General features: G+C 46.1%; 10 protein-coding genes across 10 annotated transcripts; 4 read left to right on the top strand and 6 right to left on the bottom strand.

Moving 5' to 3' along the window:
- Positions 1-10: 10 nt before the first annotated feature.
- On the bottom strand, positions 11-1,232 carry N7466_006418 (uncharacterized protein; the record flags this gene model as incomplete). Its single annotated transcript, XM_057165815.1, has 2 exons — positions 11-1,028; positions 1,096-1,232. 2 exons carry the CDS (start codon positions 1,230-1,232, stop codon positions 11-13), a joined length of 1,155 nt encoding a protein of 384 aa, XP_057021414.1.
- A 66-nt stretch (positions 1,233-1,298) lies between these two features.
- Positions 1,299-1,600, top strand: N7466_006417 (uncharacterized protein; the record flags this gene model as incomplete). The annotated part of the gene is made up of 2 exons (XM_057165814.1): positions 1,299-1,327; positions 1,402-1,600. 2 exons carry the CDS (start codon positions 1,299-1,301, stop codon positions 1,598-1,600), a joined length of 228 nt encoding a protein of 75 aa, XP_057021413.1.
- A 1,205-nt stretch (positions 1,601-2,805) lies between these two features.
- On the bottom strand, positions 2,806-3,294 carry N7466_006416 (uncharacterized protein; the record flags this gene model as incomplete). The annotated part of the gene is made up of 1 exon (XM_057165813.1): positions 2,806-3,294. The coding sequence occupies one exon, from the start codon at positions 3,292-3,294 to the stop codon at positions 2,806-2,808; it is 489 nt and encodes a 162-aa protein (XP_057021412.1).
- A 1,342-nt stretch (positions 3,295-4,636) lies between these two features.
- Positions 4,637-5,746, bottom strand: N7466_006415 (uncharacterized protein; the record flags this gene model as incomplete). Its single annotated transcript, XM_057165812.1, has 3 exons — positions 4,637-5,010; positions 5,063-5,458; positions 5,521-5,746. The coding sequence occupies 3 exons, from the start codon at positions 5,744-5,746 to the stop codon at positions 4,637-4,639; spliced, it is 996 nt and encodes a 331-aa protein (XP_057021411.1).
- A 940-nt stretch (positions 5,747-6,686) lies between these two features.
- Positions 6,687-7,768, bottom strand: N7466_006414 (carbohydrate esterase family 5 protein; the record flags this gene model as incomplete). The annotated part of the gene is made up of 2 exons (XM_057165811.1): positions 6,687-7,049; positions 7,109-7,768. 2 exons carry the CDS (start codon positions 7,766-7,768, stop codon positions 6,687-6,689), a joined length of 1,023 nt encoding a protein of 340 aa, XP_057021410.1.
- Positions 7,769-10,553: 2,785 nt separating this feature from the next.
- N7466_006413 (cytochrome P450) lies at positions 10,554-12,327 on the top strand (the record flags this gene model as incomplete). Its single annotated transcript, XM_057165810.1, has 4 exons — positions 10,554-10,616; positions 10,771-11,889; positions 11,951-12,114; positions 12,174-12,327. 4 exons carry the CDS (start codon positions 10,554-10,556, stop codon positions 12,325-12,327), a joined length of 1,500 nt encoding a protein of 499 aa, XP_057021409.1.
- Positions 12,328-12,765: 438 nt separating this feature from the next.
- N7466_006412 (uncharacterized protein) lies at positions 12,766-13,664 on the top strand (the record flags this gene model as incomplete). Its single annotated transcript, XM_057165809.1, has 3 exons — positions 12,766-12,849; positions 12,910-13,386; positions 13,452-13,664. The coding sequence occupies 3 exons, from the start codon at positions 12,766-12,768 to the stop codon at positions 13,662-13,664; spliced, it is 774 nt and encodes a 257-aa protein (XP_057021408.1).
- A 447-nt stretch (positions 13,665-14,111) lies between these two features.
- N7466_006411 (uncharacterized protein) lies at positions 14,112-14,714 on the bottom strand (the record flags this gene model as incomplete). The annotated part of the gene is made up of 1 exon (XM_057165808.1): positions 14,112-14,714. One exon carries the CDS (start codon positions 14,712-14,714, stop codon positions 14,112-14,114), a length of 603 nt encoding a protein of 200 aa, XP_057021407.1.
- A 2,632-nt stretch (positions 14,715-17,346) lies between these two features.
- Positions 17,347-18,257, bottom strand: N7466_006410 (uncharacterized protein; the record flags this gene model as incomplete). Its single annotated transcript, XM_057165807.1, has 4 exons — positions 17,347-17,475; positions 17,537-17,677; positions 17,734-17,877; positions 17,931-18,257. The coding sequence occupies 4 exons, from the start codon at positions 18,255-18,257 to the stop codon at positions 17,347-17,349; spliced, it is 741 nt and encodes a 246-aa protein (XP_057021406.1).
- Positions 18,258-19,978: 1,721 nt separating this feature from the next.
- Positions 19,979-21,023, top strand: N7466_006409 (DUF2841 domain-containing protein; the record flags this gene model as incomplete). Its single annotated transcript, XM_057165806.1, has 3 exons — positions 19,979-20,240; positions 20,269-20,478; positions 20,545-21,023. The coding sequence occupies 3 exons, from the start codon at positions 19,979-19,981 to the stop codon at positions 21,021-21,023; spliced, it is 951 nt and encodes a 316-aa protein (XP_057021405.1).
- Positions 21,024-21,423: the final 400 nt, after the last annotated feature.

The following is a 21,423-nucleotide window of genomic DNA, read 5'->3' as shown; positions in this document are numbered from 1 at the left end:
ACTATGTGCATCAGTCGCAATACCCTAGGGCAACAAAAGGCGTGATTTTTTGACATCGTCGCGAGAGATTATCACGCCAGTCATCGCCCTTCTGAACCGTAATAATCAAGTCCATCTCCCTCAGCAGTTCATTACTCACATCCGTCCACCCCTGCCCAGCACTTTTATGCACACAAGTCAAAGGCACAATATCAAACCGATGCCCCGCCCACTTCCCATGCGAAATATTTCTCCCATGTCCAACATCAACAGGCCGATTTGACCATGCAATACGCGAGATCAAAACCTCCGCAAACCCAAGGACATCGATCTGAGGTCCATGCACAAACGATTCCTTAAGAGCAATAGCCTCGCCAAGAACATACTCCTTCGTCGTCAAGTTGCGCAACACCCACGGCTGATCCCGCGGATAAAATTCCAACATCTCAGGCTTGAGACCCATCAGAATCTCCGTGCGATCCGCCTCGGACATGGGATGTGCCGCCTCCCATTTCTCAAAACTCTCCCGAAGTCGTTCCGATAGTGACTGGCCCCCGATTTTCTTCCATGGATTATTGACTGTGAAAGTATCGAGATGATGCAACCGATTCAACTGCTCAAGGTCATCCTGTTCTTCGGCGCTTAACAGCCCCGCTGGGAGATCTTGTGGGCTACTATGATCGCTCACACAGATAATCCGCTCGCCGGCCCAAGGCGCCGACGCACAAAGAATTCGATCTTCGATATGTGTTAAGCCCACGGCCCAGAAATACCGACTGGTCAGGCTGAAAGATAAGATATCGTCCATGTCATCCAGACTGTCGAAAACGAGATTATGCAGCTTTGAAGGGAGTGATTCGAGCGAAGCCTCTGATCTGTTCGACCTGTCAAGACTGTGTAAAATCATTGTCTCGTCGTCATGCCTGTCGATTCGAGCAGCTTTACTCCAATGACTTTGCGGCAAGTTATTGGTGTGTCTCCGTTTCGTGCATTCTTCCTCCTCTTCGTCTTCGATGTTTTCGCCCGGCTCTACTTCCAGATTTTCATGACTGAAGATTATATGTCAGTAGCTGCCGCTGAAACCGTCTAATGATGCTATTGTCGGAATCAACAGACCAGTGTGTGTTGAGTGGGACTGCGAGAAGAGGTACGATCTTGGCTGCACTACCAGAAAGAATTACCTCCACTAGTTCGCCGAGACAGCCCGTCACCTCTCTGCGCCCGGGTGCAATGATGCGCCAGAATTGTTGCATGAGTCGACTTTCTCAGCGATTTGTAAGATCTTTGATGGTCTACCTGGGACGAGGTTTGATGACAAAATGAAGGCGCCAAGTAACGTCAGACATACGTATGTTGTCTTCCATAATGTTTTTTTCTGCCTCGGCTATTCTTCTTTCTCTCCATTGTTTTATCCTCTTCCAGGATACCGAAAACACAAAAGGAATTATTTGGCAAGATGGACAACGCCAAAGACCCCCTTTCTCCCGCCGTTTCCCGCCCCACAAACAGCCGCAGGGCGCCAAGTCAGGATGGGCGGAACGCCATGGCCATCAACAACTGCATTAACTCCCCTGAATCGAGCCGAAGTACGGAGATTAATAGTACCCGATCGGACTCATAAAAACCCCCAGGAGAGAGTAAATGAATACATGCAAGTTGATAGCGGAGAAGAGCATTCGACACCGATTACCGTGGACCGTGCCCAGATGGACGGTAGTCGCAAGGCCCACGTGCAGTTCTTGTCGTTGTATATCAATTCTCTATATATTCAGATTCTAGTTATAATCCACATAAGTACATTTGAAACCGCCATCGTGGCACCGTTGACACGGACTGCCTTTGTCGCATCGAACCCTCCTCCGCTTACACAGCTCACAAGGCTTCTTTCGAGTAGAATAGACATGCACCCTCCTTTTATCTCCACCCGGAAGCGCAGACTCGCAATCGAGCCCACCATCGACACAGTGATGACAAGGCCGTTGATTCTCACATTTGATTTTCCTTGTCTTACAATGCGCACACGGGGACCATTTCCCTAGCTCCGGGCGTACTGGTACTTGTCGTGTTTGAGAGCACGCCTCGCTCCACAGCTGCCTGCCTGCCATGTCGCATGCACCATCCAGCCAAAGAATAGCTCTCAAGAGGCCCTTGAGATCTTTCCAGTCCACCACTTTGCATCGATGCATCATGTTTGCCAGGCCAGCTGTATACCACAATCTCTCGGGCTTATCAGTCGCCGCGATGCCGCCCATTGTCAAGGCCCACAATAGGAGATGATTTGAGGATGCAAGGAGTGATTCGTTGTTCAGTATCCTGCTGTTTTCTATTTCGGCTTGCAGCATCTGCACTAGTTTGTGAAATGGTGCACCGACGCCCGCAAGTGGAAATGTGACGCCGACGCTGTAGATTATTGCGGCTATTCGACAAATTTCTGACAATGCCTTTTCCTCTCGCAAGCCGCCTTCTGGAGCGATGCACATTAGGTTGTACTGTGCGAGGTTGCGTCTATCGCACATGGCTTGAGCGTCGAGTCTTAATGTATCTCCCTTGATGTAGCTTTCAATAGATGTCGTGTACGCTGCTAGCTCATAGAAAGACAATATGATCTCTTGGTTGAGGCTAGCGTCGGCAAGAAGAGTCATTCGCGCCGCTGCAGTTGGGCCCCCAATTGTAAATGTGGTAAGTGCTTCCATAGATGTTCCCGATAGCGGGTAGAAAGGTAATTCTGGTGCTGTCAATAGTAATGTTGAGTTGACAAGCACTCGGCTACAAGGGACCAAACAATTAGAGCCAACTCAATATACAAACACAGATCACATGAACTCACTAGAAAGCTGCAGCAGCAATTCCCGGTGTTTCAATATTAGATAGTCCTCCACGTAGCTTGACGATCCTGCATAGTCCATCTTGGTGAGCAATATTCGGCTCCCGAGCACTATGTACTTTTAGCCACTGTAGACCTTGAAGCGGGGCCTGAAATGGAGACTCCTGAGACCACGGTCTGTGCATTTGTACATCCGGCTTTTCGACAGCCATAAGGACAGCAAGTATAGTGCCATCGGCTGTGGCGCGGTACGGGTCCCGCAGAGAGTCATTGATCGCACTGATTGTCTCTTTGTAGGAAACCTGGAGATGATGCTCTGTGTCTTGATCAGAGAATGAAAATCCATTTTCGAGGAGCCTATTAATGGCTTGATGTGAGAGAGAAGCAGATAATAATGCGGAAAAAAGAGCATTATCGTTCATGGAAAGTGGTAGCCAGAATTGTAGATATGGGTTCAATGAGTTCGTGGCAGGGAGCACACGGGGTGTCATGACGGATAGTCCTGCCAGAAATGTGAGAAAAGTCTTGAATATTCCACAAAAAAAAAAGTTTCAAGTGCTTACTATAGGAAAGAGCTTGTTGTACAATGTTGGATGCTAGGGAAGTGGGATACTCGGCAAAAATGAAGGACTCAACTTTTCTCGCAAGGGAATCAATGTGGCCTGAGTGGGATGAGATCAGCGGCTCAAATATAACCGAGCATCCAACTTTACCTATACGAGGTCCATTTTGTACTGGTACAACCTGAGAATTTTCTTCAAATCTATCCACAGCTTCATCTTCATGAATCTCGTAGAATAGTTCATCGCTTGAATCCGAACCCATGGATTCTGACCCGAGCGAGGAAGGAGTGCTTTGCCTCGAGGCAAATGGGCTTTGAAGAGCTGTGTTTTCACCCCAATTGAAACTAGAATAGAAGAGTCAGTGTCTTTTATCAAATTCACCGAAAAAAGTATACTGGTAAGCAAGGGGAACAGAGGAGGGGTAAGGGCGAAACTGGAGAGAAAATTGCGCTATTGTGAGTTAACTCACCTATCCATTTCGCAATATACACCAGGGAAATCGTATGACACTATTTTATTTTGTGTATTTTGACCAGATCGATGGGGTCGGTGGCCGATTAAAAGGCTTGTCTTTCAAGTGGAGGTGAGAATGTGAGGTTCATCGCAAACATTTGAAATGCGGGAAATGCCGAATACGGAGTAGTGCCGGGGGAGATCCGAGATGATAATTTTCAGCCCTGTCAGATTTTAGTCAGTGCAAGCCACTCATATTTTAGGCAAAATTGTCAATGATGGTCTCAGACATGTCTCTAATTCGTGATTAGCTCGAAAATACGTACCCTGGACATGCACGCTATTTATGCGCACGATGCCGGCCAATCACGAGTACTGGCCTTCTGTTTGGGAATACGGCCATACCTTCGCAGGACTCATAGTCCTACCGCATATAGACCCTTGGATGAGGCAGTTAATGACCCACTGGAATCTGGTGCCAAGAGAGAAAATGCTTCAGAACTTCGAAGCTGTCAGAGATGGGTCAGGTGACCCCCTCTAGATATCCAGTGCTTCCTTTCTCCCTTTTCCCTTCTTCTTCTCTCCACCCCCAGTCAGCAATTAGTGTTACTTGTGTATCTAGCGTAGGTAGTAGATGGCTCGGGAAAAATGTAAGAAAAATCCTGAAATTATCTGGCTAAAATCTATTTTCGCCAAAAAATGGTAGCAAAACCCGAGGTCGTCATCATAACAATATCAGTAAAGGTTGCAAGCGGCATTAAAATATTTATATCGACTTCGCGTATTCTCACTGACAGGCCCACGATTCAAAGCGGACTCACTTTGCGAGTGCATCCGCTTCAGCCTTGACCATAGCGGGAAGAGCCTCCCAAACAGTGGGGCCCTGAGGCTTCCAACCGAGTGATTGCAGGCGTGTCGCTCTGCTGCGGCAGTTGCCTCCCCACAGGACCGGGGCCCAAGGGTGAAACTTGCTAGCCTCCTCAACGGATAATTGATCGACATCAGCGCTATCAATGTTTCCAAGTTCCTTGGCAATTTGTGAGATCTTCTCAGCGACGTCCTTCCAAGCGAACTCGCCCGACTCAGCAAAGTAATATCCTTCCGAGCCCCACTGAGCAGATCCACCTTGCGGCTTGAGCGCCTCTTCAATCAAAAGGATAAAAGCCTTCGCCAAGTCTCCGATGTAGATATCTGCGAGCATCATTAGCAAAACGCTCGGAAAGAGGTGGACAATTTTACTTACGATCCCAGATATTCTTGCCCTCACCAACAGTGAAACCGCGTCCCCGCTTCAAAATTGCCTCGCCGAGGAAAGGAATCTGCATGCTCCGCTTCTTGATCGGACCCTGGCCCACACCGTAGATGAGGGGAGGGCAGACAATGGCAGTGGGAACGCCGTGCTTAGCTCCACCGGTCAGAACAGCATCATCGACATCACGATGGAAAGCAGTCTCGGGAAGCGAGGTGATATCCTTGAGATCTTCCACATCATCGTACACTCGGGGCGCTGGGTTACCGGCGCCAGTCGACATGTCATTGAGAACACCAGTTCCGGAAATGTGGATCAATTTACCACCGCCAATTGCTAGTCCGGCGATGGCAGAGTTCACGACGGGAATGTGGTCAGAGCTTGCGAGTTCTAAGTGGAGAACGTTAGGATTTTGTTATAATTATCTTCTGCGAGAAACGAGACAGACGTACGCAGAACCACATTGGCCTTGGCGCTCTCCTCCTTGATCAGCTTGTCATCATCGAGAGTTCCCACGACGGTGATGATCGTCGGCCAGTGAGACTGAAGCTTTGCAGCTTGCTCTTCATTCCGGACGAGTGTCACAATTTGGTACTCGGGATGAGCGGCGATGAGGGCTCCGGTGGTGTGACCACCGATGTAGCCGGCGGCGCCAGTAACGAAGATTCTGGGAGTCATGTTGATGGTTTTGGTTTTGGTTTTGGTTGAATTGAATTGTCTTGGATTGGATTTGTTGGTTCAAGGTACTGATTGTTGTATTCGATAGCTGTTGAATTGTTGATCTGGATAAGACAAGATGGATGGATTCTCGTGTCCTTTTATAATCTGCATTTTGAAAAATCCAAGAGTTTCACTTGAGATCTATTCTGACCTGATTTCTAATCTTTTGCAGTGAAACATCCAAATGATGATTTTGTAATCATATCAGATCAGCCTTACGGTCGCCGAGCTCGCCGAAATCGCCGCGTCGCTTAAGTCTCCTGTTTTCCATTTGGCCCCACTTCAGGTATGCAAATAAGCTCACTAGCGTGGTATGGATGGTATTGGTAACTTTTATAAACCAATAGAAATGGAGAAGATGCATGTAAGATGAAGAACTAGTAATTTTTAACCGACTATCATTGGCTAATCAGTAGAGAAACTTGGGTATTGGTAAGTCGATCTTGGATGAAAGACTGAATAAAATACTCACCGCGTGGAGAGATTAATCCAGGCTTCTCTCTTTTTTTTCGCCTTCTTCAGTCTTCTTTACAATCAAGTCAATTCCATACGCCCTTTTGCTTGTTCATCATTAGTAGGCGGTGACAAACCATCACCAAAATGGATAAGTTTTCCTGTAAACGAATCTATAACCAGAGTATTTCAGATTAGGAACATGCTAATATATGCACAAAGCCTGAATAGTTCAAACTTGATTATATCGGGACTAAATGAAATGTTCCCCCCCAACTGGCGCATTACCAATCCTCAAAACACAATGTAAACACAACCGACAAGCCCTTCATGGCAAATTTACAGATGTCTAAACTTCCAACATCTTACAAAGCCATGTGTAACATGTGATCCTGCAACCACACCCCAAGTTACCTCAGCAGTGCATGCATGCCGTGATAGCCATCTAAGAGCTAGTCGAAAGTCCAGCTGCCTTGACCAAGAATGTCGCAGCGGTAGTCGCATCAGATCCATAAGAAAGATGCGCAATGACATCCTCCCCATTCTCACAAACGGGATCTCCAGTGGCGCAGAACTCCTTCACATCACTGGTGGAGAGCTTACCAACACTCTCAAACTTCAATGGGTCGCCGAAGAGCACGGCAGCAGTCACCTGCTCAGCAGTAAGGCTGCTCGCCGCATTGTGAACCACCATCGCACCCTCAGAGTATCCGCCGAGAACAACCTTGGTATCAGGGCAGTTTGAAAGCGCGGTCTTGACTAGAGTCGCCATGTCGGAGCCACCATCTTCGCCCATTGTTGCGTCGCCCTATCACATACATAGTCAGTCTCAATGGTTCATCGCAATGATGTAAGAGGGAAGCATACAGCGATGGATGCATCATAGTTCACACCCTGGATGGTGACTTTGCTATCAGTCAAAGTCTGCAGTTCCGTCGCAAGAGAAGGTCCAATGACGGTCCCCATGTTTCCTAGCTCCCCGGTTCCACGAGCAAAGATGAGCGTCAAAGGCTCACAGGTGCTGTTCTCAGTCACGCCGTTCATGGTCGATGACACGGTCGCGCGTTTAGCCCTGCGTCGGAATTCATCGAGGTCGCTCAAGTCGCTAAGATCGCTGAGACTGGAGAGATCAGTGGGCAGACTGAAGCTGGGCAGATCGCTGGTAAGGCTGGAAAGACTGCTCAGCGACGTTGGAAGACTAAAGTCGCCCAGGTCGCTCAAGTCGTCAGAAGAGCTCAGGGAGCTTAGACTTGGGATGTCGGAGAAGAGAGAGGTCAGACTTGAGTCGCTGAGCTCGAACTGCCGTTTTTTGATAGTTCGGGTAGCGAGGCTGGACAGACTACTGAGCGAGGTTGGCAGAGTGGTCAAGTCATCCAAGTCGCTCAGGTCGCTCAGGTCACTCAAGCCACTCAAGTCGTCGTCGGAGCCCAGGGAGCTCAGACTGGGAATGTCAGAAAAAAGAGAAGTCAGGGAGCCAAGCCCACTCGTGGTTCCTGTACCACCAAGGTCGAACTGCCGTTTCTCCATGGTTCGGGTAGGAGCCGCGAGGCTGGAGCAGATCAATGATAGAATGATTGCCGTCTTCATGATGAAGGAGGGAATGGAAAAACAGAATAAAAGAATGTAGTAGCTTGGACTGGTAAACTGAGAGACCTGCTCTGGTGGAAAGAAATACTTGGCAAAGGGTGAACGTGAAAGTGTTGAAGCTATTGAAGACTGAAGGAATCTGATGAGGTTTTATACTCAGTACTGCCCAGTGCCAAACGTGCCGAGGATTAATCTCTGTCTCTTTGCCTCGTGAGACTGGTCGGTTCCAGAATCGAAAATTGAGAATTCACTAGGTCGATTGGCAAGGCTGATGAAACTGGGATAGTGGAACTTGTTTCATAGCGTCCGTTTTATCGTTGAGAGTTTAAATTTTCATTCATCTCGCATATACGATTCATACTAATACTTGACATTTTGCTTTTTCAACTACTTGCTTGAATGAGCACTACAACAAAACATTTGAAAGATAAAATTTAATATACTAAGATATACTTAACCTCTCATATCTAGGTGCTTTATGTAGAGCTATAGACCATCTACTGGCAAGACCTCACCTACCGAGTAGATCACATTTTTGACGTAACCCTGTTAATGCGATAAAAAGACGTAAATTCAGATCCGTCCTTTGGTATATTAAAATCTTATCTGAAACTGGAACCAAAATAGGGAAACCTGGGGAGTTGATCGCCGTTGGCAGAAAATTGGATAGATCGACTCAAAATTGAGTCGTGGGGCTGATTCGGGAAGTTTGTCCGATGGATGAAAAAAAGGGTCCTGACTCCTGCAGCAAGATCGTTAGATGAAACGACCGAGGTGAAAACAAGATTTTGCCCATCTTCGTGTTTGTGACCCTTGTTTCTTCGTTGTCGCCTCCAGGATCAACATTTTGAGAGCTTGTTTGACGTGTCTTGTCATCTCACTCCTCCTTTCTGTGCGCTTCATACCGTAGACCCGACAATTTCATCGACATATGACAGATCGAAGAAATCCTCTAAGAAAGAGGTCTTTCTCAGTGACAAATCGGACTTCGATCGACTCTGACAAAACCGATCTAGAAACCCATCCACCTCGATCTTGTCGACCCTCCCTCCGGCTTTATCTAACCAAACTATATACTCTCAAATACTCACAGGGTCCCTGTCTTCTAATCTCAAAGGTAATACTCTGCCTCCATATTATGATTCATCTCCGGATCCACTTGCCGACTCGGATCTTTCAGGTAATTCACACAATATGGCAATAAAAAAACCCTCCCCACCAGCTCTGCCGATGCAGTCGACTGTCGACTTGATCGAAAATTCGAAATCCCAAATTAATACGTTTGAAGGCGTTTAAAACATTAAACTTGACAAAGATTCAGACTGGGATCAGTGGAAGAGTCTCCTGTTCAAGGGTGTGAAAATCATGGAAGAACGTCTTCAAACTCCGACGTTTGTAAGACAGAACAATCTGACGCACATACGGCTTGCAACAGAATCTGCTGAACATTCGGCTGGGCGCAAGTGAGAATCTAGAAGCTTTCCATAGATTCAAATGTTCGCGGTTTTCTGCGCTTCTAGACATATTTTAGTGGTGTTATAAAGCAAGAAGAAGGGGGGCTGGGGATTTAAGGCGCCCTATTGCGAGACCCCGTCCCGTTCCGCTCCGCCTTGTTGCGGCTGAAGGGCTGAAGGGAGAGACTCGAGCTCAGCTTGCTTTGTCAATAAGGCTGACCACGTATCTCATGCTTATGTGGAAGAGCCTCGCTACGAGACGGTCTGTAATTTATGTAATTTATAAAAGGGTCGGCTACTGACCAAGTGGGGGAGGTCACAGACGCCATCGCCCCCACGGTGGTGGTCAATGCGGCCATGAAAAATCGTGATAAGATAAACCCGCAAAGAACGGCGGCAAATCTAGCAATAATTCCGACGACTGAAAGTCGAAAAAATACTCCTGGAAAAATACTCCTGGATAGAAGGGGCTATGCTAGAGAAGCAGCAAACACGAGCAGAATGCATTGTAGTTATACAATAAGGACGCGGTGAGGGAAAGCAAGAAAGGAGAAAAATAACAAGGGAAAAAAGGCGCCCAGTGGTCCGCCATTGTTATGGAGATGCAATTTGGTTACACGCCAAATAATCTTTCCAACGTTCTTTTGATCGGCAAAGCCGAGAATTGTAGAAACGTGTCAACCCCGCACCGAAATCTTCTGTGACCCACAATGTCAGACAATTCGATACCTCAAAGATACCACTACTCCATTCTCTTGATTTCCATAAAAAGTATTCATCAATGGCTGAGAATTGCTCAATATCAGATTCAACTTCAAATGTTCAACGCCATTTTCCATAGCCATCGGAACGACATAAGATAGGTGCGACGAAGAGACATCATTTCAGTACGTTTGTTGTACCTTATTCTGCAGAAAGTATTTATGCACCAAGTAATGAATCATGCGCCGCGATATGCCCGGATACCTCAGTAAATACCGGAATACTCGGATTACTAATCTTAATATATGTGTAAAAGTGGATGCATACAGTGTATTTACGGGTGAAGAAAGCACGGTGGCCGCACTAAAGTTCAGCAGAGAGCTTAGCTTCAAGTGCGAAATAATGCTATGCGGGATTTTATTGGCACAACAACTAAATGAGTTGGCAGATGGACTGGATCATGAATATACTTAAATAAATACTCAGTCCTTTATCTACATAAGTTCTCTAAGTTTGTTTATTGTTCAGTTCCGAAGGTCATTCGGGTCGACCCGGTCCCGTGCGCCAAAATGCTTCTTCAATCCACCTCGAACTTTGTTCAGCAAAATTCCATCTTGGTTCTTTCTGCTTCGGTACGTGTGCTCTTTGTTATCACACGCCACATTTTTTCAATGTCCCACCTTCCAATGAAAGACAACAAAGAATCCATTTCACCATGCCCTTCGGAGGCAAAAGCGTCTCGACCCAATACAACAAACTTACTAACATCCCTCGTCTACGCTTCAGATTATAGTCTTATTGATCTCGCGAGCTTATTATGAAATTTTCATCCACCCCCTCGCCAAATACCCAGGTCCAAAGCTTGCTGCCGCATCCCGCATACCCCAACTCTACCACACCTTCAAGGGCGACCTCCTCGAATGGATCACTGCTCTTCACACCGAACACGGCGATATAGTCCGCATCGCACCAGATGAACTAAGCTGCATAAACGCGGACGCCTGGAAGGGAATCTACGGCCACGCAGCAGCCGGAAAAAAGGTCACCGAGAAAGACGCGAGATTCTACGGGCCATCATTCAACGGGGCACCAGATATCATTCGCGCCAAAGGACCCGACCACTCGCGTTTCCGGCGCAACTTCTCGCATGCGTTCTCGGACCGTGCGCTTCGCGAACAACAGTCCCTGATCTGCGGCTATGTGGATATGTTGGTTGACAGCCTCGACAAGACCATCAAGAAGGATCCCAAAGCCAAGATTAATATTGTCCGCATGTTGAATCTGACAACTTTCGATATCATGGGCGATCTGACTTTCGGTGACTCACTGGAATTGTTGTCTGGAGCTGGTGACGTGGGCTGGGTCTCTGCTGTGTTCACCGCTATGAAAACGAATGCTTTGCGACGATTGGCGCGATACTGGCCCTGGACTGCGCGCGTTGTGCAAAGACTGCTTCCGAAGGATATGAAGAAACAAAGTATCAAGCACTATGGAGCTTCGCAGGCTCGTGTTGATAAGCGGATTGACGGGGCTCATGCTGTGCAGAGACCTGATATCTGGGGGATTGTGATGAACCAGAAAGAGGATCTGCGTCTTAGCCGGGAGGAGATGTATGCTAATTCCCAGATCTTCATGGTTGCGGGTACGGAGACTACTGCCACCGCATTGAGTGGGTTGCTTTATCAGCTCTTGATGAACCCTGCGAAGATGGAGAAGATCATGCAAGAGATTCAGGAGACGTTTGAGAAAGACTCGGATATTGAGATGAGAGCACTGGAACATATGACTTATCTCAATGCATGCATTGAGGAGGGTTTGCGTGTATATCCTCCGGTTCCTGTTGGCTTGCCTCGTATCGTTCCTGAGGGGGGCTTGGTCGTTTGCGGAGATAGAATCCCTGAAAAGGTAGGTGTTGATCGATGTTCGAAGTTTGCGATGACGATATCTGACGTTCAAACATTTTTAGACCGCGGTTTCTGTGAATCAATGGGCTACCTTCCGCAGCCCCAAGAATTTCCAGCGCGCTGATGAATTCATCCCCGAGCGATGGATTGGTGACGAATTTGCCAGTGATAACAAGGCTGCATTCCAACCATTCTCATTTGGCCCTCGCAACTGTCTTGGAAAGAAGTAAGAATTCAAGCCCCCGAATGGAAGTACCAGAGACTAAAATTTGTGCGATCGAATAGCCTGGCGTATCATGAGATGCGACTCATTCTAGCGAAGGTTCTATTGAACTTCGAATGCACCCTTCTTCCTGAGTCTATCGGCTGGGAAAAGCAGAAAACATTTTTGCTCTGGGAAAAGCACGACTTGATGATTCAACTGAAGAGAAGGGTGTAAGAGTGACAAGTCACAAAGCACAAAGCACAATGGAAGTATACTGGCGAGTCATCTAGCGACTGGAATTTACCTTCATCAAAAGTCTGAGTTTGAAGACAATCCAGTGTTTCGCTAATCATACTCTTTATTTCCGAGCCTGTTCTTTGCTGTGGATGGGAAATGCAATTGATTTGATTGGACCGATTTGTAGCCTCGGAATTCGGGAGCTTACAGCCCCAATTCAGCCCTTGTACAGTGCTTTGGCCCCCACGCCCAAGGGCAGCCCAGATGGCGGTCTGTGATTCAGCCTCAAAATGTGGAGCGCCGCAATTGGATGTACGGGGACTTAATGCTTATGCCTTGGAGAAAATATTTAGCTTTTCATCTGCTTCTTTCCCCCCTCTTTTCTCTCTTTTGTTGCTAAGTATGCTTTCCACCAAACAGCACTTGAGATCTATTATGGCTGAGGCGGTGGTCGACACCCGCCCTTGGGCCGATGGTCCTTGGGCCCTGATAGAAACGCCATCTTTGAAATCCAACACCGTAGGACCTCTTTCTCCGATCACGTATCCCTGCATGACCATTGACTAAATAATACTATAGGCCAGCCACGAAGCTATTCACATCGCTAATGAGATGGCCTTTGCACACAATGCAATGATTCGAGGGTTGAATACACTGTACCACCAGGCGGACCTATCTGAGACGCAAGATATTGCAGACTACTTGTTCTTCCTCCGCAGCTGGGCTACATGGATAAACCACCACCACATCTCAGAGGAGGAAAAGGTCTTTCCAGAATTCGAGAAAGTCATAGGCAAGCCCAACTTTTTACATGAAAATATAGAGGAGCATCACACCTTTCAACCCATCCTGCAACAGCTACTCCACTACGCCGACACCAAGCCTGAGGATTACCAAGCCTCGACTGTACGTGGCTTGATTGAGCAGATGGCTCCTAGCTTCCGCGAGCATCTCGCGAACGAAATTCCCACTCTACTAAATTTGGCGTCCTACGATGGTCCTGCTTTACTTAAAGTGTGGAAAAGGTTTGAAGCCGAGGCAGGTAAACAGGATAAGGTAAATCGGCTTTTTTTTCTTCTCTGATTATTTCTTTCCGTGGCTAATCAATAATTCTGTACTAGTTTGTGGTCCCTCCCATGGTTCTTGGGCTGCGCGATGTCACCTTCGAGGGAGGAAATAATTGGCCGAATATGCCGCCGCTTGCTACCCACATCGTCCATTACATCCTTGCACGCAAACATGCTGGCGCTTGGAGGTTCTTGCCCAGTGATGCATGGGGTAATCCGCGCCCATTGAAATTCGCGACTCAGCGCGCGGACCCTGTGGTTGAATAGTAAGATATTTCAGAGCGGGTTGAGATTAATTGATGGAATATACGGCGGACGTGATGTCCAAGAACTGGTACCTGTATCCAGATAATCTTCTTTGTTCAATTTGAAATAGGCGTTCTAGCAGACTATGCGAATCTCGCGATGTTTTCTAAGTGCCCCATCATAAGAATGATAAAGCCAAAAAAGATGAGCTATCAGGCAAGAAAGAGGCGCAGACTACAGATATTATGCGGATGCTTCAAATGTTGACAGAAAAATTACTTCAGCCATATATTAAGCAATATTCTTTGGGTGTCAAAATCTGCGTTGCTATTCCAGCTCAGAATCTTTACCCCTTGGGACTCGGAGAGGGATAAGGAGAAAGGAAGACTGACTGAATCAGTGCATGGGGAAATGAAGACAGGAAACAGGGGGATTGAAGAGAGAAGGGGCAAGATTTCTCTCTCCACACTATTCATGGACAAGGCGGTCCAGCAAATATTGCATAAATCTACCTCTCTTCTTCGGAGGCTGCTCTTTGTCCCGCATAAACCATGTCGCAGGTGCCCATTGCGTTGTTCCATCTGATGCACGATATGCTTTCGAGGCAGATGACATTACCAATTTATATCGATCGTCTCTGAGATAGGAGAGATTTCGAGACCGCAGCTCCTCAAACGATTCAGATGCCTTATCTTCAAAGCAAAAACGGGGGTTCGTAACAAGGTGATCCGGCAGCGGGCTCTTATATCCAGGTGACGAATAGACGTGGTTTCTCCACAAAATATCATTTTGTGTCAAGCCAAGACCCAGGTTGACCCACCTTGTAATGATGAGGGCTACCTTGGAGTCGAAAGGAACGATTTCAACCACGGCATCCGTATCGCATACTTCACAGGTACAGTTGAGAGAGCTGCTCCCACCTTGTAAGGTATTCACAATAGAGATTATCAGATCCGTCAGATCAGGAGTATGCGCACATATCTCAAAAACCCGTGGAGGGTCAGATCTGCCGCGCAGCCCCGGATCAGGACTCAAGGCACTCATTGTTTCGGCGATCATTATATCCTGCATTCTGATGTACAGACCAAGGGGCTGACATACTCTTGCTTCCGTTGAGAATAAGGTCAGTTCCTTCCGTTTATCGGTATCCCAACGTGCATGAAAGCGGCGAACTTGTGTATAGGATAAAAAATCGGTGTTGATCCCACAATTTGAACCTCCATGCACCCTCTTCATAGCAAGTTTAAGTTGGAGGAAAGAAAACCGGTTGAAAGAGTATAATTCGGTACGATGCGTTCTCATGACCATGTCAGGCCGAAACCAGGCGGAACTTTTAACGCACGGGAGCTTGCAATTTCCTCCAAACTTGCGGCTGGGTCCAAAGTATCCGTATCTTATTGTTCGTTTGGTGAGTCTAAAGCTTTCTGTCTTATCGCACCGATGAAGAAGAATGCAAATATCACAAAAAAAGTATTGCGGGAAATCTCGGTCCAATCGAGGTAAGATTGAGGCCTTATCGCCATCTGTAGGAGGCAACTTGGCTATTTTCCTCCGAGACAAAACAAAAATTCGATGGTTGCATAGGGAGAAGCAGGCCAGATCGGCTGATGGCAGAAAGTCACATATTAACAATATTAGCTCGGAAGGGAGCACAGCAAGTATCGGCCGACTAGGCGTAGGGTGATGGCTGATCGTCTTGTATGAACTGGACTTTGTATGTGAAAAATTGGCTTTCATGTTTAAAGGCCTGTTTTCTAACAAGAAATAAAAGACACGACTCAACAAGATTCTCGGAGGTCGCCGAGAGTTGACACGAGAGGAAAAAAGAGCGTTTCGACCAGGGGAAAGCTTCTAGGTGGTTTAGGGATATCTGGCCATTTGTGGTCATTAAGCCCATGCTTTAGATACAATACAAATCGTAAAACTGGTGAAAGAATGAAATGACCAGGTGTCAAGACCTTATCGGTGTTAAACCGTGGTTTGCGTCCTGAAAACCACGACATTTGACCGTAATGCAGTAAATTCTATTAATACAGAAAGCTAACATTTGAATAGTAACATTCAGGACCCGACGCGTATTTTAAACAAAAATCAATTGATAAGTGGGATAAGTGGAGTCCTTCCAAGGTGGTTTTTAAGATAAGATTGTGCCCGGGAATCTACGACTTGAAATGCCACCAAAAAAACCCAACCTTAGAGACTTCTATTGTTCAACGTCTTCCTCAATATCCGCAGATCCACAAAGGGTTTTACTTCACGATAATTGTTTTTAATTAACAGGTAAAGACATACACATAATTGAAACGTATTTCCAAAGTTTCCCCATCGTATTTTAAAGTTGTCGCAGCATTGGTTTGTTTCTAGGTTGAGGTATGTCTCCAGGTGCCAGACACTGATTATATTCCAGATGACGCCGCCTCTTTAAATCGATTCATGGTGTCCTTCGTAAATATTTGGTTCGAATAATCCGAGATCGTCGAAGAGGTGCTTATGTGGAGGTTTTCATCATCATCAATGTAGATGATAGCAAAATATGGGTGAGCAAAATACGAGTCTGCTTGTTGTCTGACAATGGGTTCCTGAAAGAGCACTGATTAGTATTTCTCGCCATGACAAAGAGTTGAATCGAAGGAATATTTATATACCGGACTGGGTATGCTTGGCAAGTACTTTTGGGAATTTAATTGAGCGGGCGCTGCTGTGGACCTAGTTGGCTGTCGGTCTTGATCCATCCTTCCGGTCGAAATGTTCAAATGTGAAGAACGTTTGTATAAATGGAAGGTGGGGGGAAAACTAATAAATAGCTGCTTCAAATATACCACTCAGGATAAATGACTTCTAAATGAAAGGCGTCCCACGGCAGATTTCTCAACCGTAGATACGCGTAAATGGTGAGATTGCAAGGTCCTTCTTTCGAAGTTGCCCGCACAGACCAAAATCTGATGTGTCAGATTGAAGTCTCAATAGATCCTGTTCTAGAGCTCTTGGAATTCCGAGGAAAACAAGAAATAAAAATGACTGCGCAATCAAATACCTAAGAAAATATATCCCATGGCTTCTTTTACCTGAACTAGAAACCCCCCATCCATGGATGATGGTCATGCAGGGGTAAATTTCTGATGTCCGAATCCATACCTAGACACGGATTATTCTCACATGGTCTATCTTCCCACCAATCACTTCCATATTTTACCACCAGAGACTACTTAAACAGCCCTCGAGAGCTATAGTCACCGGTCAACAAGATAAAATCATTCTGAAATCATATTGGCGCTGACGAGATCATTTCCATGAAGCGTGTATTAAGTACATGAATGATCACTTGACTACTGGCGAGCTTTGATCCAAAGTTGCCAGTCTGATTGACTCACACAAGAGGCTATGTCAAAACCTCGTCTGTTGATGTATTTATAAATTCCCTGGCACCATTCGAACCGGTCTCTTTCCCCACAGTCAATATAACACTTTGAAGCCTGCGATATCGCGAACAGAACGGCATGGCCAGCATGAACCTGTGTTTCTGGTTGCATGCAGTATGCCATTGAACGGCAAATTTCACCAGCATACATAAGTATATTTGCGGGATCAGAACACCCGTAGAGTAATTTTTCTGCTCGGTATACAAGGTGATGCGTGGCCAGCGAGGTCACCCAAAAAAGAAGATAGGTTTTGGCGTTATTAAGATTTTGAAATGTATAGGGGGTCAGCTCGGGGTCCAAAGGCCACAGTCTTGGGTCGTGCTGGATTTGATTGTCGCTGAGTGGAGAAGGTTTGCCGTTGAGCGCTCGGGCTGTCCCGCAAAGCCAATCCGTTTGAAGCCTCCCTTGAAGCTCTGAACAGCGCTGTAGCAGTGTTTCACAGCCCCGTTGTTGAGTCGAGTTATCTTGGCCGACGAGATCCAAAAATTGCCTCTGAATGAGGGCGTATTGGGCAATAAATCGGAAAAGCTCGTCCATTGGGCTATCATCCTGTTTGAGGGCAAGACACTCCCAGTCTGCCGCCGATTCGAAGTTTGTATTCAGAAGGAAGAATGACTAGAGCAAATTATTCATCTGCATTAACAAAATTCCTCTTCCAAATCTTCACTTACCGCTGCCCACTTTTGCCTGTTCAACATTGCCTCGGTCAGGGCTCGAGTATCATCTCTTTTGAAATCGTGATGTTTTATGAGAGCAGAGGCCCCTTGTACATGTAGAAAGCATTTTCGCAATGCGTCTGCATTGTCATACATGGTCTGTTATGATTCGTTAATAGAATGTATGGTGTGCATGTGACAGAAAAACCGACCTCATATGTGTGGAATAAAATAGTTGCGTAGAGCATGTTTGATGTTGGCGGAGCCTTTCTCCGCAAGGTGCATGACATCACATCAAGCGCACTGTTATAAATCTCCAAACCCTGGCGTGTTAACAAGCTATCATTTGCCTTTTTCGCTAGAACTGCGGATACTAGTGCGATGACAGATCGATCAACCAGTTCCGATTCCCCAGCCAGAATCGGGAAATGGGCCATCAAAAAGTATAAGCTGTCGTCCTTGCTATTTGTTTTTGTATTGCGCGAGAAAAAGGTATGCATGAAAGTTGAAAACAACTGCGTACGGACTTCGGGGGCCATGTTGAACACTGGTGGCAATCCTAGGGGCTTTATATGTCCAATGAGTTGTCGTATTGGACGTCTGGTCTCGCCTTTAGGCGTACAACGCGAAACCACATTATGATAAAGAAAATTCCGATCTTTGTCGTAACCCAAGCAAGAGATGCCTTTCTTAATGCATCTTCCGCACTCTGGCTTTCCGAAATCACACTAAAGGAATTCAGTGAATTGACGATCACTGTCCAGCCGATCGAGTGCTACGTACCTTGATTTTGCGCTGTCTACAGTTTGCGCATGCCAGCGATGTGTACGGGAGGCCAACCATGTTGTCGTTGGTGGTACACCGTATGGTCCATACGGGGATGGAAATGATTACAAGACAGCGTAATCTCACTACCGGTATCCACGAACACTTGAATACCCCGGTGCTCTCGATAAATTCGGTTTTTGATCAGAATTGGGAGGCGCTTGCCGTAATTGGTGGCGCGGCGCGCTTGACACTGATCCACTGATGAAGAACGGATTCGGGCACGGTTCGGAAAAACATCGCCGAGGTTTCTGCCTTACATGATTGGTCGAAACTATTTGTCATTGGGTGCCTCAGTCCTGTTAATGACAATGACGTCATAACGGCGCCAAGACAACCCCAACTTCCAAGGGTTCCCAACATTATTAGCCTGTACTTCAAGTGATTCATGCAGGTATCCTAAATCTTGATTAAGTGACAGTAAATGAGGGAGGAAATCTGGACTTTGCGATTTCTCATCATAGGCCTGCGTCTTTACTGAAAGCGTATGTTGTCAATTTGTAATTCACATGGATGATCATGGTCTAGGATCCCGAAGGGTCCATGCAGGATGAGAGTTGGCAAGATTCTCGCAAGTTGTTTCGTTATTGAGGTTAAGAGTCGTTCATTCAACTGCCGTGCAATAGCGCCACGAATCGATTCCTTGCATCATAGAATGTTTGTTAAATAGTGATTTCAGAAGACTATAGATGAACTTATAAGGAGGAATCGATCATAATCTCGATCTAGTATGACGCTAGTCCTAAAATGGCTAGTTGTGCGAGCTCCAGGATTCCAGGAAGCTAGGCTTAGACTATAGACCCTTTAGTAAGTACTAGCCTACAAAGTTTTTGAGGTGTCTTTCATAAATATTGGGCAAGCCACCTTGAACAATACCTGCTCGCAAAACTTGCGAAAGCATTCATATCGATACCATCATCTCCTAGTGTTTATTGAAAACCACAGACAAACGATTTCGGCGCTGAAGGTATACTATTCTCGTGGAATCTGAATCATCATCATATCTGGACATATCTGACTGGAATATGAACAGATACATGATTCAACGTCATCGATACGATAAGAACCTATGAAACATTTCGCTCTCATCTATATTGATCGAGGGGGCAGGCTTGGTTATGAGACGTCCTCTTCGGTCGCCGCCAGTAAAGAGGCCATTCTGTCCCCACAACTTACTACGGAATTTCTGCAGGCTGTGCTTTATTCGCATGAAAGAGGGCAATCGTCTTATCAGAAATTCCACCCAAGGGAGATTCTGCCTTTCCAATCAACTTTAGGCACGCCCGACAGCAACAAGACACAGAACACTTTCAGAACATCTCTCATATCTTTTGCGCCCTCGCCAGCGCCTGCAGATCATCGGACAAACGAGCAAAGAGCCGAAATACAACAGAAAGAAAAGCCACTAGATTCTCATCAAATTTGCCGTGCGCCCATGACAACTATATCAATTAACGACAAGACATTTCTTCGTCGATACTACGAGAAGGTTTTCCAAAATCTTCAACAATTCAATTGTCGAATTATTGCAAAGGTCTATGTCAAACTTGTCGAACCACGAAAACAGGTCAAATACCCATATAATGGAAGCAAGCTTGTGGAAGGGAATGTCACACGGTTTAGCTCCGAAGAGACTAAACCACCCTGGTGGCCTCCCAGTGTGAGTCACAAAGAGCCTGACCATCTCCGGAAAGCTGGTGAGAAAATGACCCCTCTTCCTACTAGGTGTCAACAAAGCTAATTCTGAGGAAGAACGAATTGCCCTTCTCATCCACATTCTCTGTGATATGCATATAAGTCACGGTATCACAGCTCGAAGGCTTAAGAGTGCAGAGCAGGTTGTTCGAAGACAAATTGTCCCGAGTGAACGACTGCAGCTCCTGGACGAACTTTATCGCGTCCGAGAATTGGAGGAAAATATGCCTAAAAAGAAAAGTAAGGCATCGCCTGGACAGACATGGATATAATTACACCATCAGTTGTTTGAATTTAACTAACCAGGTACAGATGAGACTATATCAACTTCAATCTTGCTATCCAATCTACCCGACATGGAAAATATCACCCAAATTGATCACAATGGACGACAGAGCTCCAAAACCAACGAATTACAGCTATACAAGCAGCATTCCCAGGTCTTGCCCATGGACAACAATCTTTTGGGAGAAGAAAATGAATTAAATTTCTCCACTGGTCAGCATAATCTTGCGAACTTTGGGCCTGGCTCCATATCGCCCTGTCCTTGGACTCAAGATCCAACGCCAAAGCGTTTGTGTATTGATAGAGGTGACTCAAATCCTATGAAGAGTCTCTTCACAGAGTTTGAACTTGCTGGCTCGTTTGTCGGTCGGCCATCATTACATGACACTTTCGAGGATTCAAATTCATCACAAACCCAGGCACCAATGGACTGGTTAGTTAGTCATGCCTGTCCTGACTTGTTTCAGGACCAAATAGAGACTTTGTCATTGGGTTTTTAATATACATAAGTCGATCTGTACATAGGGAAATTGGAAGAGAAATAATGAGATATGTCTTAATCTCAAACGAGCGGCATTATAAGCAAAGTCTACCTATGGATGAGGAAAGAAAGAAGTCGATCAATGACTTCAATCGCTTCAAGCATTACAACATGACTTCAAATTTTGGCAAGGCCCCTTGATTCCGAATGCTGAACAATCGAATGAGGGATTGATGTTTTATGAATATTTTGAAAACTTTGAAATAAAAGAATCCATGCGCTAGTATAGTCACAATCTGAGAGTGAAAAATCAAACCTAACCTACTGGTGTATGACATTAATCTCTAAACAATGTATGCTAGTCTATAAACAAGCACCGAGCCGCTTAAGCACAGCATACCGGCTATTTGTTGTATTTG

This window comes from Penicillium verhagenii (assembly GCF_028828195.1).
Source record: "Penicillium verhagenii strain IBT 33310 chromosome Unknown utg000006l_segment0_segment0, whole genome shotgun sequence".
NCBI lineage: Eukaryota > Fungi > Ascomycota > Eurotiomycetes > Eurotiales > Aspergillaceae > Penicillium > Penicillium verhagenii.
This window is presented reverse-complemented; position numbering and strand designations above follow the sequence as displayed.